The sequence below is a fragment of the Pagrus major genome, chromosome 5, assembly GCF_040436345.1.
Source record: "Pagrus major chromosome 5, Pma_NU_1.0".
In the NCBI taxonomy this organism is placed as follows: Eukaryota; Metazoa; Chordata; class Actinopteri; order Spariformes; family Sparidae; genus Pagrus; species Pagrus major.
In genome coordinates, this window is record NC_133219.1 from 16,803,514 (window position 1) to 16,820,236 (window position 16,723).

The 16,723-nt window shown below is 38.8% G+C and overlaps 1 protein-coding gene across 1 annotated transcript; it reads left to right on the forward strand.

Moving 5' to 3' along the window:
* Nucleotides 1-229: 229 nt before the first annotated feature.
* On the forward strand, nt 230-14,498 carry LOC140995634 (serine/threonine-protein kinase N2-like). Its single transcript, XM_073465714.1, has 19 exons — nt 230-386; nt 2,525-2,676; nt 3,237-3,450; nt 4,417-4,535; nt 7,090-7,224; nt 9,021-9,164; nt 9,663-9,738; nt 9,825-10,017; nt 10,166-10,304; nt 10,799-10,851; nt 10,943-11,000; nt 11,094-11,185; nt 11,590-11,766; nt 12,116-12,178; nt 12,268-12,344; nt 12,454-12,596; nt 12,776-12,883; nt 13,263-13,343; nt 14,006-14,498. Exons 1-19 carry the CDS (start codon nt 230-232, stop codon nt 14,207-14,209), a joined length of 2,385 nt encoding a protein of 794 aa, XP_073321815.1. The 3' UTR covers nt 14,210-14,498.
* The last annotated feature ends 2,225 nt before the right edge of the window (nt 14,499-16,723 follow it).

Genomic DNA, 16,723 nt, shown 5'->3' on the forward strand with positions numbered 1-16,723 from the left:
TTTGGCATTTGTTTTTTTTTTCTTCCCCAGCATGGAAATGGGTTACATGTGGAGCACTGTCGCTGTTGTTTTCCTCATGTTCTGCCACTTGTTATGAGAAATCATGGCTGTGTTCAGTCAGTGTGTTGTTTACCAATGTGCTCCCATCCCAGCGGACCTGTCAGGGAGAGAACGTGGTGATGAAGTGGGGCTTGTTGTCTCTTGATGTGATGTCGTTATCCAGGATCAGATGTTGTCCACGGCTCAGCAGATGCTGCAGGATAGCCGCTCCAAGATCGAGCTGATCCGACTGCAGATTATCAAAGTCACCCAGGCTGGCAGCAGCAGCGGCGGCGGAGGTATTGGTGGTGATGGTGGGTGCAACCAGGACAGATCTACACATGGAGGTCAGAGTCCTGGGCCATGACCCTCTTACAGGGTCACTGAATGTCAAGAAAACTCTTTTTTACATACACAAATAGTTTGATTTTAGAGACGTGCCTTCTTTTTGTAAACTTAGAGATATTACCAGCCACTAAGCTTCTTCTAGTAACAAAACAAACCTAAAAGAGGCATGAAATTATGTATTTTTATGGCTTTTTTGTGACAATCAGATTGTCTAAATGTAGAGTATTAAGCTGGCTCATTAAACCAAACAAGAAGTGAAAACATTATAGATAACAACTTATTGGAATAATGCAACAGTAATGCCATTTTTGGCTCGAAATCCTCAAGGGCATCTTCAACTCTGAAGCTTAAATCTATAATTGAAAGTCTAATGGAGGATGGAAATTGGCTGGAAACTCAGTTATGAGAACTGGAAGCCTCAACATCTGCTAAAGAAATCAGTGAGTCATTGGGATTGATAACCAGTTCAATAAGTCTTTGTAGATACTATATGCCATGGGGTTTTTGTGTAATGTGGCAGTTTGTTCCTAACAGCTTGGTGTCAGAGGTCAGTGTCCTTCCTCTGTTTTGGGGATCCTAGCTAACAAAGACTTTTGGGAGCCAAAAGGTGAAACAGTTGAGAACTGAATGGAAAATGAATTGAAAAGGTGAGGTTATGGGGAAGAAATCTTCATCTGGGTTCTTTCCTGTTGTTTTTAATGTTAAGCTATGATAAATTCTTCAGTTAAATTAAAGACAGTAATAGATGACAGTGCTTCTTCTTCTTTGAAAAGGTTTGGGTTGACAAACTGTAACAAGCTGCAAAACAAATGTACTATTTTAGTTTCAGTAAAGATTTATTGGTCTTGAAAGCAATCAGGATGTTTCTAAAGCATTTCCTGTGAGAAAGTGCAGGTTTTCGGTTTAAAAATGTCAGAGTTCAGATGGTAAAATACTGCCTGTTAGAAACTTCAGTTCAGAATTATCAGTGCTGGTATGAAAAACCCCATACTGGTTGAACCGTGCTTCCTGCCAACTGTCATCTTTGCGGCTGTTATTTGTATTAATCGGAAAGTGAAACCACCACAACGGCAATTATAGAGACGGAGAGAAAATGTGACTTTTAATTCCAAACTGGAGATGCGTGCCATTTGAAAACTCTGAAACTAACACTTGCAAAATGATTCCTGGCTTGACAGAGAGAGTATGAAATATGAAACAAGTAACTCTGCACTTTGTTTCCTCGGCTCATATTTCCTTTCCCTGACCCCTGACCTGCTTTCCTCTCATTGATTCCTCATAATGTTGGGATCTGCCGGGAAGTAAAGTCCTCTCTACTATTGCAGGCAGTTTAATTCACCGTGTTTCCAGGTGTCAGCTAAATTTAAAGTAGCAGATGTTAACACATTAGGGTGCTTTAGACATAACACTCAGTGCCACTGTGTTGTTCACCACGTCATCATCTTTACATAGGAAAAGTATCAGTTTATGATTAAATAAGTGCTGTTTTTTGCCCACAGAATGAAGCTCTACTATTTAAGTTTCCACACCCCAAAAAACATATGCAGGACTTGATTAAAAAATGTTGAGAATCTAGATATATAGTGAATGCCTTTCCTTACATCCCATACAAAAATACAACATTCAGAAACCACCAGAAAGTGTTAGACGGTGTCGATCCTCTCCCAGTAAACTATTTGTTTTTCTTTAGAGAATCGAAAAATCTCTCCAGGAAAATAATGATGAATGGATCACAATTTTAAAACTAGACATTTATGAGTCAATATTACCGAAGCCCCAAGCAACATGTGAAAAAACTAGGATTCTTTTAGTCTAAAGTAGCACATTTGATGAAATATCCTTTTTCTCCAGTGCTTGTCTCCTTAAATTAACTTAACGACAGGTGAAGGGTTTTACTCCCAGTCAGAGCTTTCATACATTTCAGATAAGTGTCAGCTGAATGCCAGAAACATAAAAAATGTAATGTTAAGACCTTTGCCTGGAGCACAGTGACATTTTAGAGAAAACGGCTCACTTCAGCTTTATAAATATTGATTGCAGAAATGAAAAGATTTTCAGTGAGGCTCTATCGCTCATCTGAAATAAATTCTCTCATACTGAAATACTCTCTCTCTCCCTATTCATCTCTTGATTTCAGGGATCTCTCCGGTCGCTGTCTGTCCTGTGGATGCTCGTTTGGCAGAGCTGGAGCACTACATGCAGAGAGAGACAGATGCGTTGGTTCTGGCCAAAGATGTGGTGAAGCAGCTGGAGGGAATCTCTTCACTGGACCAGAAGGCACTGGCGGAGGTAGGACATTTAATCAGTTTTGTTTTTAAAGTAGTTCAAGTTCAGGGGAGCCAGAATGATGATTTTAATGTGTTGTTGTGTCTTGAAACTTGAGTTGTGTAATCAAGTCTGCAATGTGATAGAAAGATAGATTAGATAGATTAAACAACAGAAGATGATTTCCGCAGTTTGCCGTTTGATTTTTACATAGAAATGGATGGAAACCAGGCTTATAAAGTATTCGTGATTTGTATTGAATGACCTCAGACATCGAACAACACCCACACAGTGTGGTCCTTTAAGGGTTAACTGAAAACATCAAATATACAACAAAATTAATGTTTACTGTCTGTGTAGTTCTGCCGCATCTCCGCTGTGCCAAAGGACACTGATTAGCTAAAATCTAATATAAAACTAAAAGCACAAAATAAAAGGAAAAATCAATCCTAGTTAAAAGGCTTTAAGTCTGGAAAAGAAGCTTCTGTTCCAAATGGAGAAACTTTAACCGTATCCCAAAATATCAAACAGCACTATGTTTAAAAAGACCAAACATAACAACACAATGTTTATCTTCCCGTCAGGCTCAGTCCCGGGTGCAGGAGTCCTCCCAGAAGTTGGATCTTCTGCGGCTGTCCCTGGAGAAATGCCTGAAGGAAAACAACCAGGAGCCTTTACAGCAGCCTGAAGGAGGGGTCGACCATTCAGAGGGACCCCTGTCTCCACAAAGCTCCAGACCTGAATGTCTCCTGTCGACCTCCCCTTCCATATTCTCTATCAGACCTGCCTCCTTGACTGGTCTGTATCATTGCAATTTTACTGTTTTTTAACAATGCTGGCAAAAAAGATCAAATTGCAGATTTAGAAATGGATTTTTCTGCATTTTTAGTTTCCAGGCACTTAAAAAGTTTGTATGAGTGTGCGTCACTATAGGAAAGAGGACCACTCTAATACTTCAGGTTTACTTGGTCAGGCATTTTCTGTCATGTTCACCTTGATTTGTAGGTTGTGGATTCTGCACAGCACCAGTTTACCTTAAAAAATGTCGAAAATGAAAATTTTTAAACCAGATTTACTTCTAAGAGGGTAATTGCAAGTTCAATTTTTTTCCTTTTTACCCTCAAATATGTAGCCGTTCTCATTAGTATCATGCACGCCCAGTATTTGAACATGGTTTACCATACGCTGACCTCTGGCAGTGGATAATCAGGACATGTAATCTGTTGGTTTTGGACAGTTCAGTTGTAAGCTGGTCTCTCCCTGCATGAGGCTGAAAAGGCAGAAAAAAGGCCTTTTGATGATGTAACAAGGAGACAAATCCTATAGTTGCTCTGTTGGCAGCGAATAATGAGAGCGAGTCTCAGAGCGGGGAGAACACTCGGGGTGATTTTCTGCTCCACAGCTGTTAGCACTACAGCGAAATGAAGAAAATTAGGATGTGAATGCTCAGTGTGCAGCTCCAGACAGCTCTGATTAAAGGCTTCAGTCCGAGAGATTTATTCATGCCGACAAATGAGGGGTTTTATTTTGAAATGCTGCTTTCATTTTAGCCAACTGTCTTAGCTGAGAGTCATTACCAACCACTGGAAACACGCATGGTTACACATTGTAGAGTTGAAGTATTTAGTAAGTATATGAAGTAACGATCACTTCAAAACTCGTGTGTTGGCATATAATATTGTAGATGCTCTTGTTGTTAATTAAGACTCAAATATTCTGGGTTTTTTTTACGTCAAAATTACATTTTCTTTATAATTTTTTCAGGCAAACTTGAAGTCAGCCTACTTGGATGTGAGGATTTACTGAAACCTCCGACAAACCTAGAGCAGGATAACCATCTGAGTCCCGGACCCTCTGGTGAGTGGAGATTGGGTATTTCTAAAGTATTTAGTTTTTACATTTAGCTGTTTTGATAAAAGTTTAGCTGGTTTCTCAGCAGTGTCTCCTCTTGAAGCTACAGTAGGATGAAATTTTATTTTTTATTTATCACTCAAGTACAATTTAAATCTTGCGGCAAGTAAAAGTAACAATATGAATAATAACAGTAAAGAGGCAGCGTTTTATTTTACAGGTCTTTAATTTCTTAATAATCCCCTTGGATAGGTCCTAAATAGAGCTACATAGCTACTATAGAGTTAATGTATGTTATTTGTTAATAATTATAGGAAGAATTGAAAAGGTATTTAAGTGGTACATTTTCCAGTTGACCCCAATTACTTGCTACAGTAGAGTATTTTAGTCAATGCACAACTGGTCAGCTGAACATACAAAATTTTTTTAAAGTGTCAGGTCACAACAACTATGAAGAATTATGTTTTCCTATGATAAATGAATAATGAATAAATTGGGTTTAAATTGAGCTTCTCTTTAATTAACGACAAATCACATTGCTATTTCTAGAAAAACGTCCTTTGAAGTTGTCATGAAATGTCGAAAACAATAAAATTAAGTGTCATAAGATGAAACGACCATTTATAAAATTATTAAACACTAAAATCCAGTTGTAGGGTCATTACATTTAAACATGTGCTTGTTTGATTGTTGTTGTTTAGTTTACATGGATACACAATTGCTACTTACAGATATTAAATACCTTTGAATAAAACTGAAACATGCTCGTTGTAAAGTATGAAACACTTTGGTAAAGGTTAATCTTGTATTACTATCATTGCGCTTATTACATTTTATTCCACTAAATCCTCCATATCCAAGGATGCTGGAAGGATGTCATCTTAAAAATCCATTTGCTAAATGGCATGACCTTTACTTGCTATTTTCAGAATAGGAGAAGACAAATTATAAACAAATATGAACTGATTATAAATATTTTTTCAGCTTTAGAAAAAGGACAATTACTCATTCACTGTTGAGTTTCCCTGTATGGCTCAGTGGGAATAGCATGCCATTAAAAGGATTACATTTTCAGGTTTGAATCCAGCCAGAGTGACCCAAACTAATGTGATATTAAGCTGGTGCTCTTATTCAGCACATTAACATAAAACAGAAACCCTGGACACCAAGAGTAAAGTGCGTAGAAGCAACTTCTTAATTAGGGAATTAAAGGGCCGTTATTGCTGTTCATTGCTTTTCTTACACAGGTGAACTTAATTAAAACGCAGCTAATCAATATTCTTAAACGATGAGTCAGATGACTACATTCAGTTTAAAGTGTGATGAAAATGCTCAATACTTTACAGTTCTACAGAGGTTTTAGTCACAGTCACAGATGTATCTGTTTCATCAGATAAGTGCCCTGTTCTCCTGTTCGTCACTACATCACTTCTGTTCTCTCCTGCTGCTGTTCCTCCACCTGCCAGCACACCTGCTGTCATCAGTCAGTTGTGTGTATATGTATACCTGCTCCTGCTTCCTTGTTACTGGTTCCTGTTTGTTGTTATGCTGTTTGATCTGTTCACCGGTCGTGCCCTCTTGTTAGCCTTTTCGTACTGCCAATTTGTAAGCCTGTTTGTGGCCACTGCTTTTAGTCGATGTCCCTTTCTCCCACCTGCTTTCCTTGTATATGTGTTTGTCTACATTTGAGTCCTCCTCTCTCTATGCCAGAATTCACAGAAATCTTAGCCTCTTTTTATTTCCTTGTTGTAATTTTACACACGTTTACTTTAAGTCTCAAAGCAGCGTTGTTTCCAGCAGCATCAGTGGCTGTTTTCAACTGGCAAACTCTGATAAACCTGCAGTACACTACCAACCCAGCAGAAAACAGCAGATAGAGACAAGAAAGTGGAACATCTAGCAGCAGGAGTCATATATTTTTCTCAGGAGGTGGTGGAGAACAAACCAGACCTAAAAAGACTGTGAATATTGACTCATCAGGTGGACACAAACATGATGTTTGATGGCATGATGATTGCCCATGTCTGCTTGATGTGGAAGTACGGGAAATTTGCTGGTAGCTACAGCAACGCTGATTAGATGACATGTCAGGGTTGTGTGCCTGCCAGCTTGTTGTGAAGGTTTTTTGCCTTAAAGTGGCCAAAAAGAGCCGATGAATGTAGCTTTGAGTTAATTGAATCTAAAAATCCACACTGCCACAAGCCAGAGCACTTTATTATTAATACTCAGGGTTTAATGGGCCCGTACATTTAAGAGGTTTTTGTCAGTTTTATACTCTTGTCCAGAAAAAACATTTAGTTTTAACTGTTGAAACTAGTTCACAGTTAAAATGAAAAATTAACTTGAACTCTCTGACTGCTATTGTGATGTGCAAAAAAACAAGTCTAAGACGTACATACTGTAGTCAACTAACAGGTTAAACAGTTTATGAATATCCTTTTTCTTTTTCAGACTAACCAGACTGTTGCCTTATTTCAGTCAGAAACACTTTATATAAACAAACACACTAGCTAAGTGTGCAAGCAGTGATTCGATAGAACTGATCTTGAAAGTTGTTAAGACCAAAAGTTATTTTTTGGGTTTCAGTGGCGTGTTATTTTCTGTCTCTCAGCTGAGGTCAGTGCGGTGCTCAGGCTGGACACTAGAGTGGTCGGTTGGACACGCTGGGCAGCCGTCAGCAGGCTGAGCTGGGATCAGACGTTCTGCATCCAGCTGGAGCGGGTGAGTGTAGTCACAGACATGCAGTCAGTCTGAGTATGTTTACACTTGAAGAACACTAGTATTTCCATTTTGATATTCCTGTGCCCTGAACTTGATCATTGAGTGTTTGATTTTTACATGAAACACAGAGAAACCTGTTTTTTCACCTCCCTGTGGACATGTTTCCAACATGATGTAGGGGTTTGATCAAATGCTTCAGTGTGGGCGTGTATTTGACTTTGACATCTTAAACAGACATCTTAAGACTTGATAGATTTTCGGACCTTTCGACTCCATCTTAAGGTCTTCTTCAGCAAATAGGATGACGCTTTAGCCAGCTTCATCGGACCTTTTGAGTTCAGAATACTTGAATACTCATTATATCTTTAGTTTTCTTAACAAACATACCTCAGGTGAACATAACAGACAAAACCTGGATCAGGTGTTTACACGCCACAGTATCAGCGTCTATATCATAATACTGCAGTCATCATATTCAGGTTTCTAACACCCGGAAGAGAGCTTCTCCATTGACTCGTATCACAAACACAGCTAAGTCTGGCTCTCTTTGGATAACCAGGGGATCCTGGACAACCGGTATCATGAAGCTGTTTATGAAATGGCTTAGTTAACATGTTGTTACAAGTCAATCACATGACAGAAATTGCAGTCTGTATTAAGGTCTGTCAGTTGAATTGGCAAATTTGTGATCCAGAAAGTGAAGGTAAAGCTCAAACAATGGCTCCACCACAGATTTCCTATCATTTGAGCCCCCTTTACAGCTTCCAGTATTTGTGAGTCATTTTTTCATGTTCAATCTGATCCACACCGCCCACGTTCAAGCAGTCTTTCCTGTGTATTTACTTCCCTCCAGACCATCCTGTTTCAACCTGAAATAAGTTGAGTTACAGACACAAGGCACCATGGAAAAACTGAAGATCAAAGACAATATGTTCTCCTTGTGTGATGAATGTGCTGGACTTGGCCTCTGTGACACTGGTGCAGATACACACAGCATCAGCAGCTTACAGGCTGTGGTAACGATGTATGTGCTGACACATTTAATACAGCAACTACAGGACTTTACAAACTGTACAAGGGCACAGTGCAGGAAAGACAGTACACGGGAAATATACACAGGCACTCAACATATAGTAGGAAGAGTTGCATTTAAAAAAGAGGCCCTAATCTAACAGAGTACGTGAAAAAAGAATAATGTTATGTTATAATTCTGAAAAAGCCAAATATGTATAGACAGAGGGTTTTAGATCAGTTCAGTGGTGGATATAGCGAATTAATTTACTCAAGTACTGAATTAAATGATTAAGGTAGTTTACTTGAATATTTCCAGTTTATAATAAAAATAATAATAAATATATAACTGTATACTTCTACAACATTGCAGAGGGAAAGTTTTTAAAAGTAGTTCCAATGTTATCAACTACTACATTAAAATCGTATTATTGTTGTAGTTCTGTCTCTGACCAGCAGGTGTCTCCCTAATACCTGCAGATACTCAGTCATCACAGATAGGGCACAATTTGATAAACAGAAAATGTACAGGAAGGGATCAACTTAAAGTATGTTCATGTCATAATACAAGTTCTCCAAAGTATTTTGTTTGCATGTTTCAATGACTTGAAACAGAAGTGTATCAAACACTCAAGGTCCAAGTTTATCCTCTACTTCATGAATAACTTATATAAACCCCAGTCAGACTCTCAGTCAAATTCTGTTTTTGATGAATTGACAGTTGTCAGTTACTGATTGTGTTCATGATCGTGTGCTTGTTGTGTCTGCTGTCAAATTGCTGATAGTCTCGAGAGCTGGAGGTCGGTGTCTTCTGGCGGGACCAGAGGGCAATGTGTGCACTCAAGATCCTGCGACTGGAGGAGATGATGGACAAGCCAAACCACAACCAGGAACTCAGTCTGGAGCCACAGGGCATCCTCCACGCCAAGGTGCACACGATAACATGTCTGGTTCATGGTAGTTCCATAATTTCTCATCAGGCTTTTGTGATGATCTAATAACTGGGGAGGAGAAACTCTGATAGTGAAGTTATAATTTTAGTGTTCTCCTCATAGAGAAATACAAAATATATTTGATATTTCACAAGAATTCAAAGCATTATATTGTCTGGAAATGCAATAATTTAAACATGGAAAATAATGAAAAGACTGCAGGTCTTTTGTTTTCATACTGACCTGAAGCTGTTGTGTTAATTTTAATGGGCTGAAACATACTTAACATTTTCTTCCACTATTTTTCTTTCTTCTTTTTTGTAATCTTCAATATTCTTAATGTTTAAATGTCGTTTTTTAAGTTGTTAATATACACATGGTATCAATGATTTTTAACAGATAAAAGTATAATATAAAATGTTAAGGAAGTCTTAATTTAGGCATAAACAGAAATTAATGTCCCCAACCAAATTCTTACGTTTTGGATTTTTACAGCTTCGATTCATTGACACTGTTGTTGAGCGGCAGCCGAAACTGAGACGTCAGAGATGCATCTTCACTAAAGAGCGAGGTACTGATAAACAACCTAAAGAATCAATTCTTCACTCTTTTAACCTGTGGGTCAATTTGTTTATGTATGATTCTTTTCATCCTCAGGGAAGAACTTCCTCAGAGCGGCCCAGATGAACATGAATTTTGCCACATGGGGTCATCTGATGATGAGCATCCTCCCTCGCTACAGCTCCTTCACCACGTTCAGCTCAACCCTCTCTACGAACCCCGACCTTGTGGCCAACAACACCCCACGTCCAACTGAGAAGGAGCCTCAGACCAACACTCCACTGCCAAGGTCAGTGGAGTTATTTTATGACAAAGGATTACTGTTCAGCAGCCAAGTTTAACATTAGTGTGAGTGGACCCAGTTTGAATCAAGTTGTGGGCCCATGATTGTTGGGGTTGCCATTATTTTGTTGTCTTGTCTTGTTTGTATTATGCAGCGAAGCTCCAGGAATCAGACTCAGCATCACTGATGAGGATCAGCCCTCCCCCACCAGCCTCGACCAGGGAGAGAACACCTCCACCATCATCACCACAGCACACAAAACCTCATCTGTGCCTGCACTACAAGAAGATCTGGTAAATTATTTCTAATAAACCTGCCATAAAGGACATGTCATTACACTTTGAATTTTGGATGTTTTCTCTTTCCCTTATACTTTTATCCAAAGTAAAAGCAAAAGCAAAGCCTAAATGATCTCCAGTATCATAGATATGTAATAAAAAGACGAATGAACACTATAAGCACTTTGAGGCTGCATAAAGCACAGCAGTGCTCTGCTAGCGTGGCTAAAAACATGAATGTTTTCTGTAGGTTTGTTTTTTCTCTGATCTTAAAACCAAAGGCTTCAAATATTCTTGTGTCCTCAAGAATGTCATGTTTGATAGAAACGTGTTTTAGAAACTCGTGTTTCTTAATTTTACCATTCAAAAGAACAGTTAATCAAAATGAAAACAGTTTTAATTGGATTGCAGTATCAGTTTCTTTCATGATTGGAAAAAAGATCAGATATAATTTGTGAACGATAGATGTGATTGAATGGTAAAATGTCCCACTTTGTCTTTATTTGCAGTCATCCATAAACAACACAGAAGGGAGTGAAGATCAGCCTGTATCTGCTCTAAAGTACATACCCATACACTTCTTATCTTATACACTGTAAAAAATTAAGAATGAAGCAAGGCCTTTATTTTCTCTCTTTGTCTTTTTTCACAAGGATGCAGATGGAAGACTACAAATATATTTCAGTTCTGGGCAGAGGACACTTTGGGAAGGTAACAGTTATGAAGTTTTTCCCTTAAGTTCGTCATGTTTGATGAAAACTTTGTCGTTTTGTGTTTGTCCTCAGTTGTTTGGTTTCTGTCTAGGTCCTGCTGGCAGAGTTTAAGAAGACAGGAAAACTGTACGCCATCAAAGCCTTGAAGAAAAAAGACATTGTGACTCGTGATGAGGTGGACAGGTGTGTGCAAGAGAGCTGGGTTACATAAAAGTAGTGCTGCGAACAGTTATATAGGGGTCAGTAGAAGACAGGTCCATTTGTAACTTGGGAAAATGGACCTTTTCAAATGTAATACTAATCAGATTTGGCAGTTTTTCTAGTTAGAGCACATTCAAATGATCCACCTTGAGAAAAGGATGGTTTCATTGACTCTGTTAATGCATTTCACTTCATCACAGCCTATTTAATAGAATAACGAACCTTTGATTGATTTCTCCGTCAGCACAAAAGCGAAGCTATTACAGCAAAATAAGGACAATTTAAAACTTTACAAGAAACAGCTATACCATATTCAAGACATTCAGTCAAAGTTAGGAAATGTGTTAAACTTAGAGTAAGTGTTAATATGAGGCGTTATTCTGCAGCCTTATGAGTGAGAAGAGGATCTTTGAGATGATCAACGCATCTAGACATCCGTTTCTGGTGAACCTCCACGGCTGCTTCCAGACCAGCGACCACGTCTGCTTCGTCATGGAGTATTTACCAGGCGGCGACCTCATGATCCACATACACAACAACGTCTTCACTGAGGCCCAGACCAGGTTCGTATTTCCTCCTGTTGTTAAAGGCTCACTACTCTATTACTCCTACTCTTGTGAACAGCATATTTGTGTAATAAGAGATCTGTAAGAGTATTTGTATTTCAGCAGCTTTATGCTGTAAGATCAACAGACCCTAAAAACCATCAGGGGGGACGCTTTATGTTCGGGAGAGACAGTAAAGGGAGTTTTTCCCTCAGTAGTTTTTCTTAATTAAAGAATTTCTATTTGTTTATTTTTGGGTACATCAAGGAAACATTCCTACTTTTATTTTTCTACAGATATTTATGTGGCACATTGATTGTGGTCATTTTCATCCTTATAATCTCAAATCTGTTGTTGTTGTGTGCAGGTTTTACTCCGCTTGTGTTGTGCTGGGTTTAGAGTTCCTGCATCTGAATAAAATCATCTATCGGTAAGTCATAACTGTCAAAGTGATGTCATGTCACTGTACAGGAACTGTAGATTCAGGTATTTTAGTTTTACTGCGTGTTTTTTACACAGAGATCTGAAGCTGGACAACCTGTTAATGGATGCAGATGGATTTGTGAAAATCACAGACTTTGGACTATGTAAAGAAGGTGAATTAATTTAACTTTAAATTATTCTTGATTTAAACCTAACTCAAAACTCTTACTTGATGATTCTTCAGTGACAACACCTCTAACTCAGCGGGTAATATTTTGGCAGGGATGGGTCACGGAGATCGGACGTCGACTTTCTGTGGGACTCCCGAGTTTCTGGCTCCTGAGGTCCTGACAGACGACAACTACACCCGAGCAGTGGACTGGTGGGGGATGGGCGTCCTCATCTTTGAGATGCTTGTGGGAGAGGTTGTTCACTTGAATTTAATTCTCTGTGTGGATTATTAAAGTTGTGCCCCCGTCAGATCCATTAGCATGTTTAACTCACCTCATACAAGATTTTTCTGTAATCACTGTTGACTGACTTTCTGCACACACAAAGCTTTGAATGAAAGAGTTAAATCACTGACTCAGCATCTCTCTGCTAGTCTCCGTTCCCTGGTGAGGATGAGGAGGAGGTGTTTGACAGCATCGTCAATGATGATGTGCAGTATCCAGGGTCTCTTCCTCCTGGTGCTGTTGCCATCATCCAGAAGGTTACCCTCCCAGTTTCACTTCACTTTTAGATATATTATTTGGGCCTCATTTTATACCCATACAAGATCTTGAATAGAATAATGTTTATGGCTCAAAAGGTCAAATTTTGACACGGAGCCTGGCCAGAAAGCTGTAACAATCAGAAAAATGTTTAATATTATAATCTCACCTATTAGATATATTATAGAACCTCATGGGACTGTGATAACTGGCATTACTTTTTAGTAGTTTCTAATTGGAAGAGATTGTTGTAAACTGAGAATAAACACAGCTAAACTTTGACAAATCTCTGGTGAAGTCTACAAATATCAGTAAGAGGTACAGCCAGGCAGTTCTCTAAATATATATAGTATTAACAAACTGATCATCCGTCTACAGCTGTTAAAGAAGAATCCTCTGAAAAGGCTCGGAGCTGGAGAGAGGGACGCAAACGAGGTCAAAGGAGAGAAATTCTTTGAGGTAAATCACTTTCCCTCACTGTCTTTAACTAGAATGGCACTCAGTAGAGCCCATACCTCCACCAAGGGCCAACAATCCCCTTTTCCACCCAGTCATAGATACCAGCTATCTAAATACATGTTTTTTTCATCAAGATCCAGGCATTATTTCCTGAGATATTAACAAAAATGTCAACTAACATCCTGTCTCGCAATGTTAAAGAAAGTGAGAAAAACTTCCAGGATCTGTTCCTCCAGAAGTGAATGGGGTCTATTCTGGGCCAAGACCCATCTTCCATCCAAGTTTTGTGTAAATCTGTTCAGTAGTTTTTGTGGACGGGTGAAAACACAACTTTGCACCTAAACTTCCGGATCAATGTGAAACTCTGCAGACATTTTGTGCTTTTGTTAAAATCCATGTCCACTACTTCTGGTACGGCCTAATGAGGTACTGATTAGACATTGACTGAACTTGCCAAGACCCATCAAGTCTGTGATAAACATTTTTGGGCACTCCACTAAATTATAGATTGCTGGAATCTTTGTGACTAAATACTGTTACTTTAATGATTCGTTTATCGGCATAATTCATGGGTCTATTATACATTTTGTTCAGACATTACAATAAAGTGTTGACAATATGATTCAATATGAAGAGATAACTTCATTGTCCTCATTCTTCAGACCATCGACTGGGAAGCCCTGCTGGCCAAGAAAGTAAAACCGCCGTTCCTGCCATCGATCAAAGAGTCCATGGATGTGAGCAACTTTGACAGTGAGTTCACTCGACTCCAGCCAATCTTGTCGCCTCCCTCCAAGCCCTTCATCCTCTCTGCCGAGCAGCAGGAAGCCTTCGCAGACTTCGACTTCTGCGCCTTGCATGGATAAAAGATGAGCTGAAAGACCAGGGTGAGAAATCACCACCAACACATACATTTGTTTTCTGGCTTCAGAGGTTAACTTGGCAGGTAACCAACCATCATCATTAACGTTAAACCCCCAACTGGCAAGTACAAATAATTTTAAGAACTGGATAATTGGATAAAACATTAAAGGGACGATAAGTTCATCTTGTGCTGTCAGAAAAGAAAAGTGAACATTTAAACATACATCAGTGTGATATGAAATACTTAAATGACAGAAATCATCTTTGGGGAAAACATATTTGACGTGTGCTTTGTTTCAAGTTTGGCCCATATCCCATCTGCTAACATGGAGGGGGCTGTGTTTATGACATGTACTGCAGCCAGCCACCAGGGGGCAGTCAAGATGTTTGGCTTCACTTTAAAGGATCTGTCATGTCGTCCATCTTTATACTGTATACAGGCAGTGGTTAGAGCCCTTTATTGTTCGAAAACAGATTACGGGCCAGAAGCCAGAAATCTGATCTCCTTTTTGTATTGATCAGCAACCATTCAAGCCTCTGTAGAGTGGCTAAATCCTCTGAAGCAGTAAAACTCTCATTGATCACCCCTGAAAGAAAGTTTCCCAGCCTGGTCTTGACAGTACAACCAAATGAATGAACAACTTGGATAGTTTCTGCAGCTCAGTCATTTTCAAACAGGACACTACAGACGATCCCATGGCTGATTTTGCTGACTGTTCTCACTCTCATCCAGTCGACAGCCAGTCGTCGATCAAATAACCAGGCAACAACTTATTGTTTTTGTTTGTTGTTTTTTTTTGTTTTTAACAGAGCAAAGGAAGCGATTGTAGCCCTTTATATATTCTCTGTGGAGAGTCAAGCTTTGTTCTGACTGTTAAAGCAGTAATACAACTTTACCCTCACCTGTTCCTGCTATTAGAGTTTATTTATAAGATCTGGTCAGCTGAAATGTACAAACATATGAAACAGATTTGATAGAGGATGCTTGAAGAGTTTATAACATTATTACCTCTTCCTTCCACATCTTTATTCCTCTTTATAGTTTAATATAGTTTCAATACTCCAATTACTCTTACTAATCTGTACAGTAGTACACTTCATAAAGTTCAGAAATATCCAGGCATTTAGTCTGTAGTGTTCCTCCTTTTGACGTAATAATTTCAGCCACTTTTCCTCTTGCTAGTTGACACAATTGTGTTTATTTTGCATCTGATACACCAGTAGTTTAGGCAGCGACTGCCTGGACCCTGTACATCAGTTAGCTGCCTAATGTTGCCTCAAAAATGTATAAAATGATGATTGTCAGACACATAATGCCGACTCAGTTTTCCTTGTGTATCAGTGTTGGCTGTCTCAGTTGCTGGTGTATCAGTCCCAAACAGGGCATAGTTATGTCATGTGGTAAGAGGACATTTATTAACGAGTCATGAGGACGTAATGTGACAAAGGAAAACCACAACGGCACAAAGAGGAACAAACAGTACAATTGTGACAGTCAACCACACTGACCGAAAGACACTTGATGGAAAATTTTCAGGGACACAACAAACAAAAGGCCGTTGAGTTAATTCAACACCTTAAAAACCAAAAAATGATTCACTGTATTAGCATTACCAAATTTGGATTCACAGCAGAGCTCTTGTCTTGAATTGTGTTGTGTTGTGGATCCCAAGAACAATAGCTTCTACCTCCGTGGTGGATAATAGGGATCCAAATAAATAAGCTGAATAAAGTGCAGATAAGATGATATATCAGCATCAGCCAAATGAAAACATCATTTTTATTAGATTTCTTTTAATCAAATGTTGATATTTATTCACTTTAATTTTTATTTATGTGATTTCAGGAGGGATACACATATAAAACCAACAGGTGAATATATAAACACACAAAACTAAAAGAATAGAAACAGTTTTTTGTTTGAGAGTTGAAAAAATATTGATATTTTTAAACACATATTAATACCAGTCTCAAAAATCAATGATTACAACTCCAAAACTTTTATTTAAGCTTCGTGAACCAATTGTCAGAGCTAGCTAAAGTAGCTAGATAGCTCTCACTGCTGATATTAATATGCTAATGCTAACTGCTACTAGTGACATGCTACGCAGGTTAACTATTCCCAAAATGATCAATGTAGCTGAAGTAAAATTTGGTATTTTCAAGACTATGTTGTATTAAAATAAACGAATAGCGAGGTGCCGCTAATACTCAGTCGTAGCCTCTTCAAGCATCCTGTGTGTTGAAGACAGATTCAGCTTGCTTCGTGGCCTTTGCTTATGATATTTATTTACAATATTTACCCCTCAGTGGTACAGTACGTGCTGCCGTTTCTATGCATCACTGTGACAGGCTTTGCCCACTGCCTTGACCAAACAAATGAAAGAAGCTAGCCCAATTTCTGGTTACAAGCCTTTTTTAAAAGATGTTAAATCCAACATTGAAATGTTTCATGTATTTGTCAGGTCATTCCCTCATAGCAAAGACGAGCGCATTCACCAGTCTCATACTGACCA